At 47.0% G+C, this 13,501-nt stretch overlaps 1 protein-coding gene across 3 annotated transcripts in view; it reads left to right on the top strand.

The window, feature by feature from the left end:
• HS6ST2 (heparan sulfate 6-O-sulfotransferase 2) overlaps positions 1-13,069 on the top strand; it is a 284,248-nt gene extending 271,179 nt beyond the window's left edge. For all 3 annotated transcript variants that reach the window (XM_078065449.1, XM_078065447.1, XM_078065448.1), the window contains one exon: positions 9,930-13,069. In XM_078065449.1, coding sequence (XP_077921575.1) covers positions 9,930-10,815 — 886 coding nt within the window. In that variant the 3' untranslated portion in view covers positions 10,816-13,069. The remainder of the gene's footprint in view (positions 1-9,929) is intronic.
• The last annotated feature ends 432 nt before the right edge of the window (positions 13,070-13,501 follow it).

Below are 13,501 nucleotides of genomic sequence, written 5' to 3' on the forward strand. Positions count from 1 at the left end.
GCACAATGCCTGGCAATTGGCCCACACCCACTGATTCAGACACTGTTGAGCATCCCCCTGCTATGCTGTTTGCTCGTGTCAGAATGCCTCCAACCCTCCACACCACACACCTGCTTAAATCCTTTCTATCCCTTAGGGCTTGGGCAGCTTTCTCCTCCTCCTCCTCCTCCACGAAGCCTTCCTTGATGACTCTAGCACACGATAACCTCTCTCCTCTCTGACTCATTGTGCACTTAGACCCTGTATGACACAATTAGTGCTTCACTATGTTCAACCTTTACCCCGCCCCCCACTGAACTTTGCTTCGGTCTCCCCAACTAAAGTTCACGCTCTTTGAGAGCAGAGGCCCGTATACATATGGCCTCCTCACTACTCTGCCCACAGCTTTAATTATGGCAACTTCTAGGTCACCCAGAGATGGTACACTGATTGTGGATTGAGTAAATGCGTGTCTTGCAATGCAAGGCAGAATGGGTCTTCCTGTGACGTGAGCAGAGCATATCCCTTCATGGGGCCCCACTCCCTCATCTACACACTGAAGGGGGTTTTTCTCTGAAACTTCTTTACACCTCAAAAACACACTGAGTATTAATGAGCCGAGACGCACAGAATAATTTGAGAATGCAAAACATGTCGGCGGGGGGCAGTGTAAGCTGCAGAGATTTTCATGCCACCAAGCAATTGAGTGGACCCTGGGTGAAGGCTGGTGACTATGGGTCATAAAGCCTGGAATTTCACATCTTGTTAAAGAACTCTGTTTTCTCACTGTTTGCAGAAGTCCTTAGATTTACGTACTTGGGAGCCGACTGGGCTTTGGGAAGGAAGGGCGCTAGATTTCTTTTAAAAAAGAAGTAAATACCACCAGGACTGATTGTGTGAAGAATTTCACGTTGGGTTTGAATCTACAGGCATTAGAAATCTTCTTTTCTTCCTTTTTGACAAAGAAGGAAACATCATTTTGCTCTTTGGTGAAAGAAAGAGGAGAATGGCTTAGAAAAACATCCTTCTGCTTAACGAAAGTCCATCACTCCAGTGTGCCCTCAGAACACACACACACACACACACACACACACACACACACACAGCTGCAGGCCCAGCCTTACCTGGGGCCACAGGGCAGAAGGTCCTCCTCCGCTAGCCAGGCCAGCTCCCCCTCACCAGGCTGACCCTTCTGGAAGGTGGGAGAACTGGGGGCAGAGGGAGAGCCACAGAGCAGAAAAAAAGAGATTTATTTTTTAAAAAATAAATACAAGGAAGACACGTTAAAAAAAAAAAAAGCCTTCACTTAGCCAAAGGAAAAAGCTCAATTAATTAAGGTGTTAATTAAGGTATTACTTTATATACATAGCACTGCTCCTTTGGGTGAGGTGTGAAGAACAGCAGGAACGTCTGTGCATGGGGAACTGAATGGCTTGTCTGGCGGGTGAGATCTTCAGTCTCTTCCGAGTTGTTTTTACGTCCAGCAGGTGCTTTTCCTGGAATGCTTCTGTCCTGCCGAGGACTCTAGTCACGTTGCCCAGAAGAGCCTGGCCTTGTCACGAGCCCACGGCACCAATCTGAAGGGTAAAGGGAGTTGTTTCGCGTCCAGATCGCTTAGGTCTCCCTCATGCTGGGGGGACAATCAGATAAAGTCCCGGGTGCCACTGCTGTAAGAAGTCACTCTACACAAATGTGAGGGCTCCCTCTGCTCACCAGCTAATGCACGACCGCTGAGCCACAAGGGGGTCTTGAGAAACCTACCAGACACAACACATTTCAGTGAGCACCCACCCACTTCAAAGTCACCCCCTCTGGAAATCCCACATCTCCTTACGAGGCTGCTGCCACCACTGATCACAACGTTGATGGAGCTCCTCTGTGGGGACTGCCAGCGTCTGAGTCACCCAAGAGAAGCAGTTAAAATGACAACTCCGGGGCTTGAGGGATCCAGTCCCGTCAGAGGCTTATTTGCCTTTGATTCATTTAACTCGACTTTTAGTCTGCGCTCACATATTAATGTTGTTTGATCTGAGCGCCGTCCTCCTCACTTTGCCAGAGCCACTTACGTGCAACGGGAGGGTCTGTGCCGTTGGTTTAGGCATCATTAACCAAGGAAGGAGACCAGACCTTCGGCATTAATGACTCACTGTCCCATATGCCTCCCCGTTTGCAGAGTTTGCGTAGGACCGCCAGTCATGGTTCCTATTTTTCCGCCACTCATCATTCCTCCAAGAACAAGATGTACAAAGGCTGAACTTAAAAAAAAGTACAAAATTAAGCTACAGGTATAATAATATGTTCACTCATTGATTTGGGCTAAGAATCTGTTTCCTTTCTTAAATTAACTTTTTATTGATCACTCCTGTGACCTTCCCTTGTACGGTTTTGTTGGCCTTCTTCCGTAAAAGAAATGGCTTTGATATTTATTTTTCCTTTGAGTAGTGCAGGAAAAACCTTATTCGTGAACCAGGGGCCTAAAAGGGAAGTAAATGTTTACAGCCTGGTCCTCCTAGCTTTGTTCAGGCAAAGTGCCCTGGGCTCTTCCTGGACAGCAGTGGGCATCCTTAGGCTTGTCTGGAGTGCGACAGGGAGCTCGGGTGTGCTCTTGGACAGTGGTTCTCAAGACGCGAGTGTGCCTGTGCCACAGAATTTCCTGGAGGGCTTCCTAAGATACAGATGGCCGCGTCTCAGCCCCCAGGTTTCTCTTCAGTGAGTGGACCCCAGAATGAGCATTTCTAACAAGTTCCTAAGTGGTGCTGATGCTCCTGGTTCTGGAACCACGATGTTAGTTTGTTCCCAGAAGGGGAAGTCCTGGGTTTGGGTCCCGCCCCGAGGACAGGAAGAGCACAGGTTCTAGGAAGAAATGTGTTCAGTCGCAGCACCCCTACTTCACTTGCCATGTGACACTGGGCCAAATCATCTCTCTTTCTCAGCTCCATGGTGGGGATGGGAGTTCATGTGTAAGCACCAGGCCCGAGTGCCCCCAGCTCCCGGCTGTGCCCTTTCTCGGCAGCAAACGTCTCCTCTTCATGAGGGTTCTCTCCGGCCTGGTTTATTGTGCCGTCGGAGGGAACTAACAGACACAGAGCAGGGTCTGCTAAAACATTGGCCTTCAGCCCAGGAATACTCCTTGCATTTAGATCCATTCCCAAGGGCTGTTAGCAACGTGGGTCTTATGAGCAAATCCGTGTTTCTCTCAGGGCCTTGATTTCCCCCCCTCAAGAGAGAAGCGTTTGACCAAGGTGATTTGCCATCTCAAAGGCTTCTTCTTGCTCTAAGGAGCCTAGGATGCTGTGATTTAGAACTCGGGTCCTTATTGCAGGATAAACTGTTAAAAACGAAAATATGGTACTCGTTTTTCTCCATTTACTTACGTCTAATATCCTTAAATTTTCCAGCCTTCTTTCACGTGGGGCTAATGCACAGAAAGTCAGGGACAACTGCTAAGTATAACTAGATCTCCTTAAAATGTTCCATCACGGGGATAAAGTGGTATATCTGTTATTTAATACTGACATCTAGTGGCTTTTCCTTATCAAAGAAAAAGATGCCTTTCCTATTAGCTCCTGCTGCAGACGTTCATTCAGCAGTCCTTTATTAAACACTAATTTTCTGTCAAACATTGTGCCAGGCCCAGAGGAGCTTACGCTGATCGATGATACGCGGTCCCTGCCCTCCCAGAGCTCAGAGTCCAGTGTAGGAAGCAGACGGATCACTAGACAGTCACAGCACATAGCAGGATTCCAGCACAGCTGGAACAGAGGAATACGGGCCCTTCACCCTGCCCAGGAAGGTCAAGGAAGGTTTCATGGAGGAAGCAATCTCAGAGTTTTGGAGTTTTCCAGGTACCTACAAAATATGCAAGCCATTCAAAAGAGTGGGCATTCTATATCCGAAGGAAAGGGGCCTGTAGGGTCATTGCCTGGGACAGATTTGGAAATCGAAATTACTTCTCTATACCTGGAGCATATAGAATAGAGCAGGGTTTTTCAACTATTGACATTTGGAGTTGGATAATTCTTTGCACAGTAGGATGTCTCGCAGCACCGCTAGACGCCATCCACTAGATGCGGGTCGCACGCGCTGCCCGGCCCCCTTGCCCCCTGCCCCCCCCCCCCCCCGTGACAAGCAGAATGTCTTCAGAGATTGCCACATGAGCTAGAGTCAGGGGAGCAGAGGGGGAGATGCAAAATCCCTCGTGATTGAGGAAGACTTGTGTAGAAGGAGCTTGATAGAGATGAGGCTGGAGGGAAAGAAAGGTGGTGGTTACCAGGTCCCACGAGGCTGTGTCTAGCGTGTGAAGGAGCTTGGACTTCATGTCCAAGTTGATAGGGATTAAGAGGTCTTAACTAGGGAATGACAGGTCAGATGTGTGCCATATGGGCGGGGGGGAGGGGCCTAGGCATGAGACCAGAGGCTGGGAGGCAGTCCAGGACGTTGCAGCAGTGACCCAGTAGATAAATGATAAGGGCCTGGCCCCAGGCAGTGGTAGAAAGAATGGACCTGAGTGCTCCTAGGATCTAGAATCAGCAAGGGTCTTGGGGGAAGTTCACATAGTGGCAGTGAGCAAGATCAAGGAGTCCAGGGTGGCCCCCAGTTTTCATGCTTGGACAACTCTTCATTGGTTGCTATTGTTGTTTCTACAATTACTGAGCAATGACAGGAAAAAGTTGGCCCGGACTTGACCTTTCATGTTGTTCTGCCTGTAAGGGGCCAGGGGTATACAGACACATTGAACAACGGTCATTAAATTCACCTAGGTAACTGATGGGGAGGCATGACTCCAATTTAAAGATGTGACACCTGTTCATCTTAATTAAGTGACAAGTTTTGTCCTAAGATATTCCTGTCCCATTACCACTAACCAAAACAGGCTGAGTGTGATTTTCCTGGGGTTGAGCCATTTTAAATGGCTCACTCATTTAAAATTAAATCAATCCATTCAGCAGCACCCTTCGGAGTAATGTCCACCTGAAGGTAGATTTCCAGCAGCTCTTGCCTGCATCTTGTTCTGTTTTTTTTTTTTTTTTTTTTTTTTTATTTATTTGACAGAGAGAGACACAGCGAGAGAGGGAACACAAGCAGGGGGAGTGGGAGAGGGAGAAGCAGGCTTCCCGCCGAGCAGGGAGCCCGATGTGGGACTCGATCCCAGGACCCTGGGATCATGACCTGAGCCGAAGGCAGACGCTTAACGACTGAGCCACCCAGGCGCCCCCATCTTGTTCTGTTTTATCAATGCCTGGATACAAGCATTGCCAAAAGGAATAAGGAGATATGGTGAAGATACTGGGGGATATAATCAGAATCCAGATGTGTTTTGACAGGCTCAGACTTACTCTAACAAGAAGAAATTAAACAGGGCCACAAGTAAACTACATCCAGGTCCAGGATAAAGTAGATTGGGTTTCAAAATGGTGTACGTGTAAAAGAATGAAAGAGTTTAGTTGACTGTGCGTCAGCGGGATGGCATGTCTGCCAAAAAGGCCAATGTGATATACGAGGCCACACTAAGAGAAATGGTGTCGAGAATGAGGGAGGTGACAGACTGTCCCTACTTGTCACTTGTCAGACTGTGCCTGGAGGACACGTTCCAGTAAAGTGGAATATATTCAGGGGAAACAAGAGGACAGTGAGGGAACTTGAAGCAGTGTCCAGAATAGTTGAAAACCATATTTAGCATTAAGAAGGGAAACCTTGGGCTACCCCGGGGTACTTAAACTCGGTCTTCAAAGCGCTGAAGCCACACGTGTGGAATTAAAATTCGATCCGCAAGTAGGCGGTCATGGTTTGAAATGACTACTTTTTGCTGTTAACGCCACATCTTTATCTTAAGGCCAGATCACTCCCTGAGTGCTGTATCTGTCCATTCAACTCTCTTTTGGGTGTCCCAGAGGACCTGAGGCCTTCCTCCAGAAACTGGAGGCATCCTTAACCCTCCTCCTTCCTCTCCCCTGTGTTCATTTTGACACCAAGTCTGTTAATGCTACCTCCTAAAAATGTCTCTAGGCTGCACTCCTTCTTTTGCCTTGTTTTCTGCAGTAACCTTAGGCGAATTTCCCTAATTCCATCTCCGCACTCCATACCCTCTGAGCTTGCTAAAACACCGATTTCATCATGTCGCTCCTCTGCTTAAACCCCTTCAGGGGCCTCCCTGTCAGCTACAGAAGTCTAAATCCTTTCTTGGGGGGTCCTAAGGCCTTCCACAGCCAGGTCTGTGGCTACCCCTCCATCCTCAACCCCTGCCACTCCCCTTCATTCCCAGTAAGAGGTTTTCTTTTCTTTTTTTTTTAAGGATTTTATTTATTTACTTGTTTATCTATTTATTTATTTATTTGTCAGAGAGAGGGAGAGAGCACAAGCAGGGGGAGCGGCAGGCAGAGGGAAAGGGGGAAGCAGGCTCCCCGCTGAGCAGGGGCCCCGATGTGGGGCTCGATCCCAGGACCCCGGGCTCATGACCTGAGCCCAAGGCAGATGCTTAACTGACTGAGCCACCCAGGCACCACCCCCCACCCCCTGTAAGAGGTTTTCAATGCACTTCTTCCACACACAACAGGCTAGTTTGTGTCCTGTGACTTTGCTCATGCTCAACTTTCTGCCTCATACTCCATTCCTCTCTTCTTGCCTCCTCTCATTCTTACTTGTTTTCAAAATAAAGTGGCAGAAGCTGTTGCCCATATTGTTAGGCTAGCGAGGTGTTTTCATCGTACCTTGTGCTTGCTCCAACCATTAAGAACACATTCTGTTGGGGCGCCTGGGTGGCTCAGTGGGTTAAGCATCTGCCTTCTGTTCGGGTCATGATCCCAGGGTCCTGGGATCGAGCCCCGCATCGGGCTCCCTGCTCAATGGGGAGTCTGCTTCTCCCTCTGCCCCCTGCCTTCCGCTTCCCCTGCTTGTGCTCTCTCTCTCTCTCTCTAATAAATAAATAATCTTAAATAAAGAACACCTTCTATCGAAATGCCATGTCTTGGTGCTGCGGGCACCCCGTGCCAGGCACACGTGAGGTGCTTGCACTGAACTGGCCACGGGAGGAGCGCCACCCCCGGCACGTTCCCGTTGGGCTGGGCTGTCACATCTTCAGGTGGCCTGGCTGGGGAGACTGCTTCTCTGACAGTTCCCTAACAGCTCTCTCCTCAGAGTAACGAGCCTCCTGGATCCTTTGCCCAACCAAACCTCCCACGTGTTACCGTCACCTGCCTTCCCACCTCCAGCACACTATGGTATCCGGGAGGCCACTGGACACTCCCGGACACCAACCTTTAAGCCTTTCCACCCCCGGGATCGTTCTTTCCAGCAGCATCGAGTGTTTCCCGTTGAGGCAACCTGGGAGTCAGGCCTGTCTTCCCTGGAATACGTGGGCTGTGGGCAATCCCTGGACCTGTTATCTTCAGAGGGTAGGACAGCTGCGGTCACCAGGGCGGGCAGGGTGTGCACATGTGTGCGTGTGGGCGCCTCTCATTTCTCTGTGGCCATGACCATCCCTGCAGCGTCTGTCTCTGCCTCCCTGGGGTGCCTCCTCTCTTTCCACGTGAGGATGGTGCTTCCAAAACACTGGTCATGACATTCACCCTGGTGGTGGAGATCTATCTGTTCCCAAAGACAAGGCAGCGTGTTGAGGAAGGAGAGCCTCCGACTGGCACAGGGCTGCACTCTAGGATTTACCAGAAGATGTCACTGTCGTCTTAAACCAGTTCGACAAGGCGGGGCAGGAGGACTGTCAGCTAAGCATGAAGGTGACTTTATTATGGGGGTTTCAACTACCCGACAGCCCCCATTATAATGCATGCCTGCTAAAGCTGGTTGAAAGGTTAATCCAAATGTGTCACTGGACTTCATAAATTTCTTTTTTTTTTCCAAATAATCAGAGTAATTGCCACTAAGCTATCGCCTCCGGCCTCGCATAAAGGCTCGATAAATATGTGTTGAACGAAGGAGTGAATGAATACCACAGCAAGGGGCGGAAGGAGGAAGCCCGTGGGAATAGTGGTCACCTTTGTTGGTAACGGCTACGGGGGCACCAGAAGCTGCCGGCCCTTAAGCAAGGGGTCTTCGCAGACATGAGTTTTCGTGGCCCTAGCAAGGTCAGGTCCTAGGAAAAGCAGTGATGTAGGCACTCCGCCCTCTCCATCCTCACTCCCAGAGGCTCCTGCTGTGCCCCATGCTTGTTTAGTCTGGAAAAAATATATAAAGTAATTTAAAAAAAAAGCTTTCTGTGATATTTGCAAGGCACTTAGAAGATTCCCCAGAGTTTTTGTAGGATGGGGCATGGCCTTCCCGGTCCCCAGCTCTCTCCCTCCTCTTCCCTAGAAGTTCTAGAAGAAGAGCAGAGTCCCTGTCCAGGAAAACATCGTTTAAGCAGAAATACAAACAAGCAGTCACAGTTCAGTATCAAAAGGGTTTTTACAAAGGCTAAGTAACTGTGGACGTACTATGGCGCCACAGAGGAAGAGGGAGGGCTGACAGCAGGCGGTGGGATTACGTTTTCTCAGAGGAGAGATCGTACTTGGACTACAACTTGAAGGATGTTTCGAATTTTCCAGTCACAGAAGGAAGGTCATGCCCAGCAGAAGAAACACCATGCACAGAATAGAAGCATACAGGATAGACCCTGGGGTGCCTGAGTTGCTTTAGGCCCGAGACTCGGGAGAAACGTTACCGCGTTTCAGACTCAGCCTGTCGGTGGTTGGGTCTGAAACGTTGCCGCCAATAGACCAGCCCGTCGGTGGTTGAGTTGGTTCCCTTTGGCAGGCGTACAGAACCACCACTCTCTCAGATGGGAATGAATAGATTTCACAAAAGCCGCCAGCCATTCCCCAGGTTTTCTGTAAGAAACGAAATGCTAGTAGTCAGTGTTCATTATTGTTTTCCTTCTACAATATGCCCTTCCTTGACCTCAGCCTTCATCCACTGAATCTCAGTGGGGGGAAAAAAATCATTTCTTAATTAAAAAGCACAACCCCAGGGTCGTTTCTCCCCTTGAGTATGTCTGATCACATCTTAGGCTTTGACATTTCTGGGGTGCAGTGCGTGCGTGTGCACCCGCCGTGCGTGCGTGCACGCATGGGTTCAGTGCTCGCTAGTCCACTATTTGAACAAAGAACTTTTTCAGTTTGCAACTTTAAAGTGAAGATAGCCATACGGCAGAGCCTTCACACTTGTTGACACCCAGGTATCCTTTCAGTAGGTAAAGAAAGGGAGCATTTTGGAGGGGATAGAGTTAACTTTGCCGGGCCGGGAATATTATCACGCGAGCTAAGGCTGAAACCGAGGTGGTAGCCTGCATATGTGCCGTTGGCAGTTACCATGTCTATTTCAGTCGGTGACTAACCACAACGTTTATTTCTGGAGGCCCCGGGCTGCTCTGCCGATCTCTGCCCGCCGCTTCCAGAACCAATGAGCCGTGATGTTAGGACAACAGCCAGAATCAAAGCATCATATTGACACTCTTTCAGTGAGGTTTTATTTTTTAATAAGGTATCCTGATTAGGCTGGATATTGGGAAAATGCTTTCATATATTTAGTAAGAAAGGTTAGAATTTTGTGATCAGTTAATGGGGATATGAAATAATTATGGGGGATATGAAATAACATGGCTGCCTGCTTAAGCGAATGAGGTTGTCAGGAGGGTTTTGTCATTGGTTGGAGAAAGAGAAACAGGAGGAGCGGGAAGAGGGAGTGAAGAATGACAAGGACGATGTGCTGGGCCTATACTTGGCCTACTTTCGTTAGCTGCAGTACCAGCAAATTGGGGGAAAGTGTTAGCTTCCCAGACGGGCTCGTAGGACTCAGACAGTGGTCTACAACACAGTTCACAGGACAAATGCTACCAGATCACCATCATTCCCCCTTTGCCCTCCTTACTGATCAGTGAACATCACATACGCCATGCACCTCGCTGACTGCACTCATGTCACCCACAGCGCTGACTGTTGGTCTTTGTGCTTTGCCCATAGGAACTTCCACTACATCACCATCCTCCGAGACCCAGTGTCCCGGTACTTGAGTGAGTGGAGGCACGTCCAGAGAGGGGCAACATGGAAAGCATCCCTGCACGTCTGTGATGGAAGGCCCCCAACCTCCGAAGAGCTGCCCAGCTGCTACACTGGGGATGACTGGTCTGGCTGCCCCCTAAAAGAGTTCATGGACTGTCCCTATAATCTAGCCAATAACCGCCAGGTGCGCATGCTCTCCGACCTGACCCTGGTCGGCTGCTACAACCTCTCCGTCATGCCTGAAAAGCAAAGAAACAAGGTCCTCCTGGAAAGTGCCAAATCGAATCTGAAGCACATGGCATTCTTCGGCCTCACTGAGTTTCAGCGGAAGACCCAGTACCTGTTTGAGAAAACCTTCAACATGAACTTTATTTCGCCATTTACCCAATACAATACCACTAGGGCCTCTAGCGTAGAGATCAATGAGGAAATCCAAAAGCGGATTGAGGGACTGAATTTTCTGGATATGGAATTGTACAGCTATGCAAAAGACCTCTTTTTGCAAAGGTATCAGTTTATGAGGCAGAAGGAGCATCAGGAAGCTAGGCAGAAGCGTCAGGAACAACGCAAATTTCTGAAGGGGAGGTTCCTTCAGACCCATTTCCAGAGTCAGGGCCAGAGCCAGAGCCAAAGCCACAGGCAGAATCCGAGTCAGAATCCGAGTCAGAACCCAAATCTGAATGCCAATCAGAATGTGACTCAGAATCTGATTCAGAATCTGACCCAGAATTCGAGCCAGAAGGAGAACCGTGAAAGCCACAAGCAGAACCCAGGTCAAGAGCAGAGCGATGGCAGCTCCAGCAACAGCACCAATGATTACATAGGCAGCGTAGAGAAATGGCGTTAAGTGGCTCCCAGAGGCCTTTGCGCACTTGTCCCAAAGCGCCAGTAGAGATATGGCAAATCTTAAAACATGAGAGTTTCCAAACACATCCTGCTTCCTTCAGTTTGGAAGTTAAAAAAAAAAGTGAAGATGTTGCCTTTACAGTTGCCTTTCAATTAAATGTTATACTGTGCGTGGGTAAAACAACTTTCAGCATGTAATTAAATTGCCTCTTTTGGGTTCGTTGGAGTATTTATAAAATCCAAAAGCCAAACCAGACTCGCCAGAAATTGCTGTTTCAATATTTTAAGAAATGCTTAAATTAGCTATAGAGACAAAATGAAAACATAACATGTGGCCACTCAACTTTGGCTAAGAAACGTCTCCAAATTATTCATGATACACTGTTAAAACTTGCTTTTGGAAGCAAACAGTTGTTCCCAGGGGTAAGCAGGAATATACACATTTAAAAAACCAAAATTAACCACAAAACCTTTTATTTTCTTCTGATTTTAACCAGGAATCTATTTAAATGGAATAAGAACTGATGGTAAATCTTACCAAACTGTAGAAATGAAGATTTTTCTCTCCCAAACATGGGCAGTTTTATGTAAGAAATATTGGCTTTTCAAGTAGAACAGGATTCGTATCTTATTTAAGAGATGTTTAGAATTTTCAACTTTTTCTACCTTCTACTGTTTAAAGGTTTTAAACAGGGTGTATCTCATAGTTAACAAAAACACTTTTCTCCCAAGTGAAATACCAGTGTAGAGATCTAATTTTCAGACGCTCTCTGGGCACTGTAATTTCAACAATTCTGGAATCTTGTTGGCGCTGCTTCTCATTCATTTGAAGGCTTCTCCAAGTTGTGCTCATTCCAAAATAACCCATTTATAGAATCTTTCTTCATCATCTAAATGGTGTGTTGCTGAGTTTCTTGTGATATATAATCCTGGATTAAAGTCAGGACTTTCCTTCTATAGAATTGTCTTATCAATGTTTGTGTAGTGAGGTCCTTATCAAGAAACTCTTGAACAGGATAACGTGTCTAAAAATATTGAAGTTATTCTTGATCAGATAGAATTGAACCTGAATGTGAATGAATTGTTATTGACTTTTTGTACATTCTTATTGTGCCATTTCCAGTTGGGCTGGCTGCTTCTAGCCCATTTGTTCTTTTTTGTGTTGACAGATTGTAGACAATTACGAGATGAAAAAAAAATGGTAGAATAAGCATTAGGATAGCCAGTTATTCGGTAACACCAAAAGCTGTATCTCGATACTTTGGGTTAACCCTCTACCCGGTTTTGTTTGAAGAAAGAAGAGAAAGAGTATTCTGCAGTGAGGTTGAGTCTCAGGAGCATATGCATTGAGGAGAGTGATTTCATATTAAGTCTCTGGACAAACACTTGTAGGCGATCGGTTATGAATCGAGCAGGGCGAGAAGAAAGATGCTAGCACCCACTGTGCTAGCAAGCGTCGTGATTCTGGGCAGTTTCCATTTTATGGGTTTTGCTATACTTTGTAGGGACCTACGCTAACCCCCTAGCTGTCGAGCCAACAAGACAACTGGAAATAGCATTGATGTTTTCAGGAGCGACACGCTTAGAAGTGTGATGATAAAGTCACATCTTGTACAATCCGCTGCTTATATGCATGATCTAGTCTCATCTGTAATACTTATGGCCACAAGCCAGACAAGAAGCTGCGTATTTGGGTTTAAAAATAAATTTTCTTGACGCTGAGCTTGTATCACAATATCTGAAATGTGTTTTATCTGACAGTATTGCAGTCCTGGGAAATCTGAGAACTGAAGAACTGAAAGGAATTTTTTTTTTTTTTAAACTCAAACATACCTTGAAGTCAACGTGTTTTAGAGTGAAACTATTTTGTGTACATTGTGTTTTTAAAATAAAGATCCTGTAGATCACTGTGGTATCTCAGTTTTGTTTAGTTTTAATTGACAACATTTGCTCTTAAAACGGATAAGTACCTTTGGAAAGCAGGATGAAGCCCGAGCCAGTGGAAATGTCTGTTACAGGGGGAAAAAAAGGAAGACCTTTTGTGTTATTGCTGTGGTGTGCATGGCTTGCAGAGATTACGTGCATTTTCTCTGTCTATACTGATTATTGTATATAAGGGATGTTATAAATACCCGTTTTTGTCATCATCCTATAAATCCCATGATTTCAACTGTAAACATCCGTTCAGTGGTGTGGCTTTACAAACAATTCACTGATTTTGTGTAATTTAACAACAGATATGAAATAAACTTTAAATTACAGACTCTGAGTAATTTCGTGATTTCAAGTGTTGCAGCTGCTAGGCATCACGACACCGCAGACGAGTTCTCTTCTCTCAAGGAGTTTCCTTTTGAACTTGTGGCCACCAGGTGTGGAACTGAGATGACCCCTTTCTAATCTACCAGGCTAAAATGGCCTTCGCTTTGGGGGCTTCCTTCTGGGGGCTCACACTGTCTCCTCTTTCGGGTAAGACAAAAGTTGTCAAGGAAAGACAAGGGTTGCTCTTCTTAGAAGGACACTGATCCCATTCCTAGGGCTCCACTCTCCTGACCCAATTACCTCCCCAAGGCCCCATCTCCAGATGCCATCACCTTGGGGTTAAGGTTTCAACATATGGATGTGGGGAGAACCCAAACATTTAGTCCATTACTCAGTGCAAATGAAATGTGTGTGAGTTTTAATTTAAC

Source organism: Halichoerus grypus, chromosome X, assembly GCF_964656455.1.
Source record: "Halichoerus grypus chromosome X, mHalGry1.hap1.1, whole genome shotgun sequence".
Taxonomy (NCBI): Eukaryota; Metazoa; Chordata; class Mammalia; order Carnivora; family Phocidae; genus Halichoerus; species Halichoerus grypus.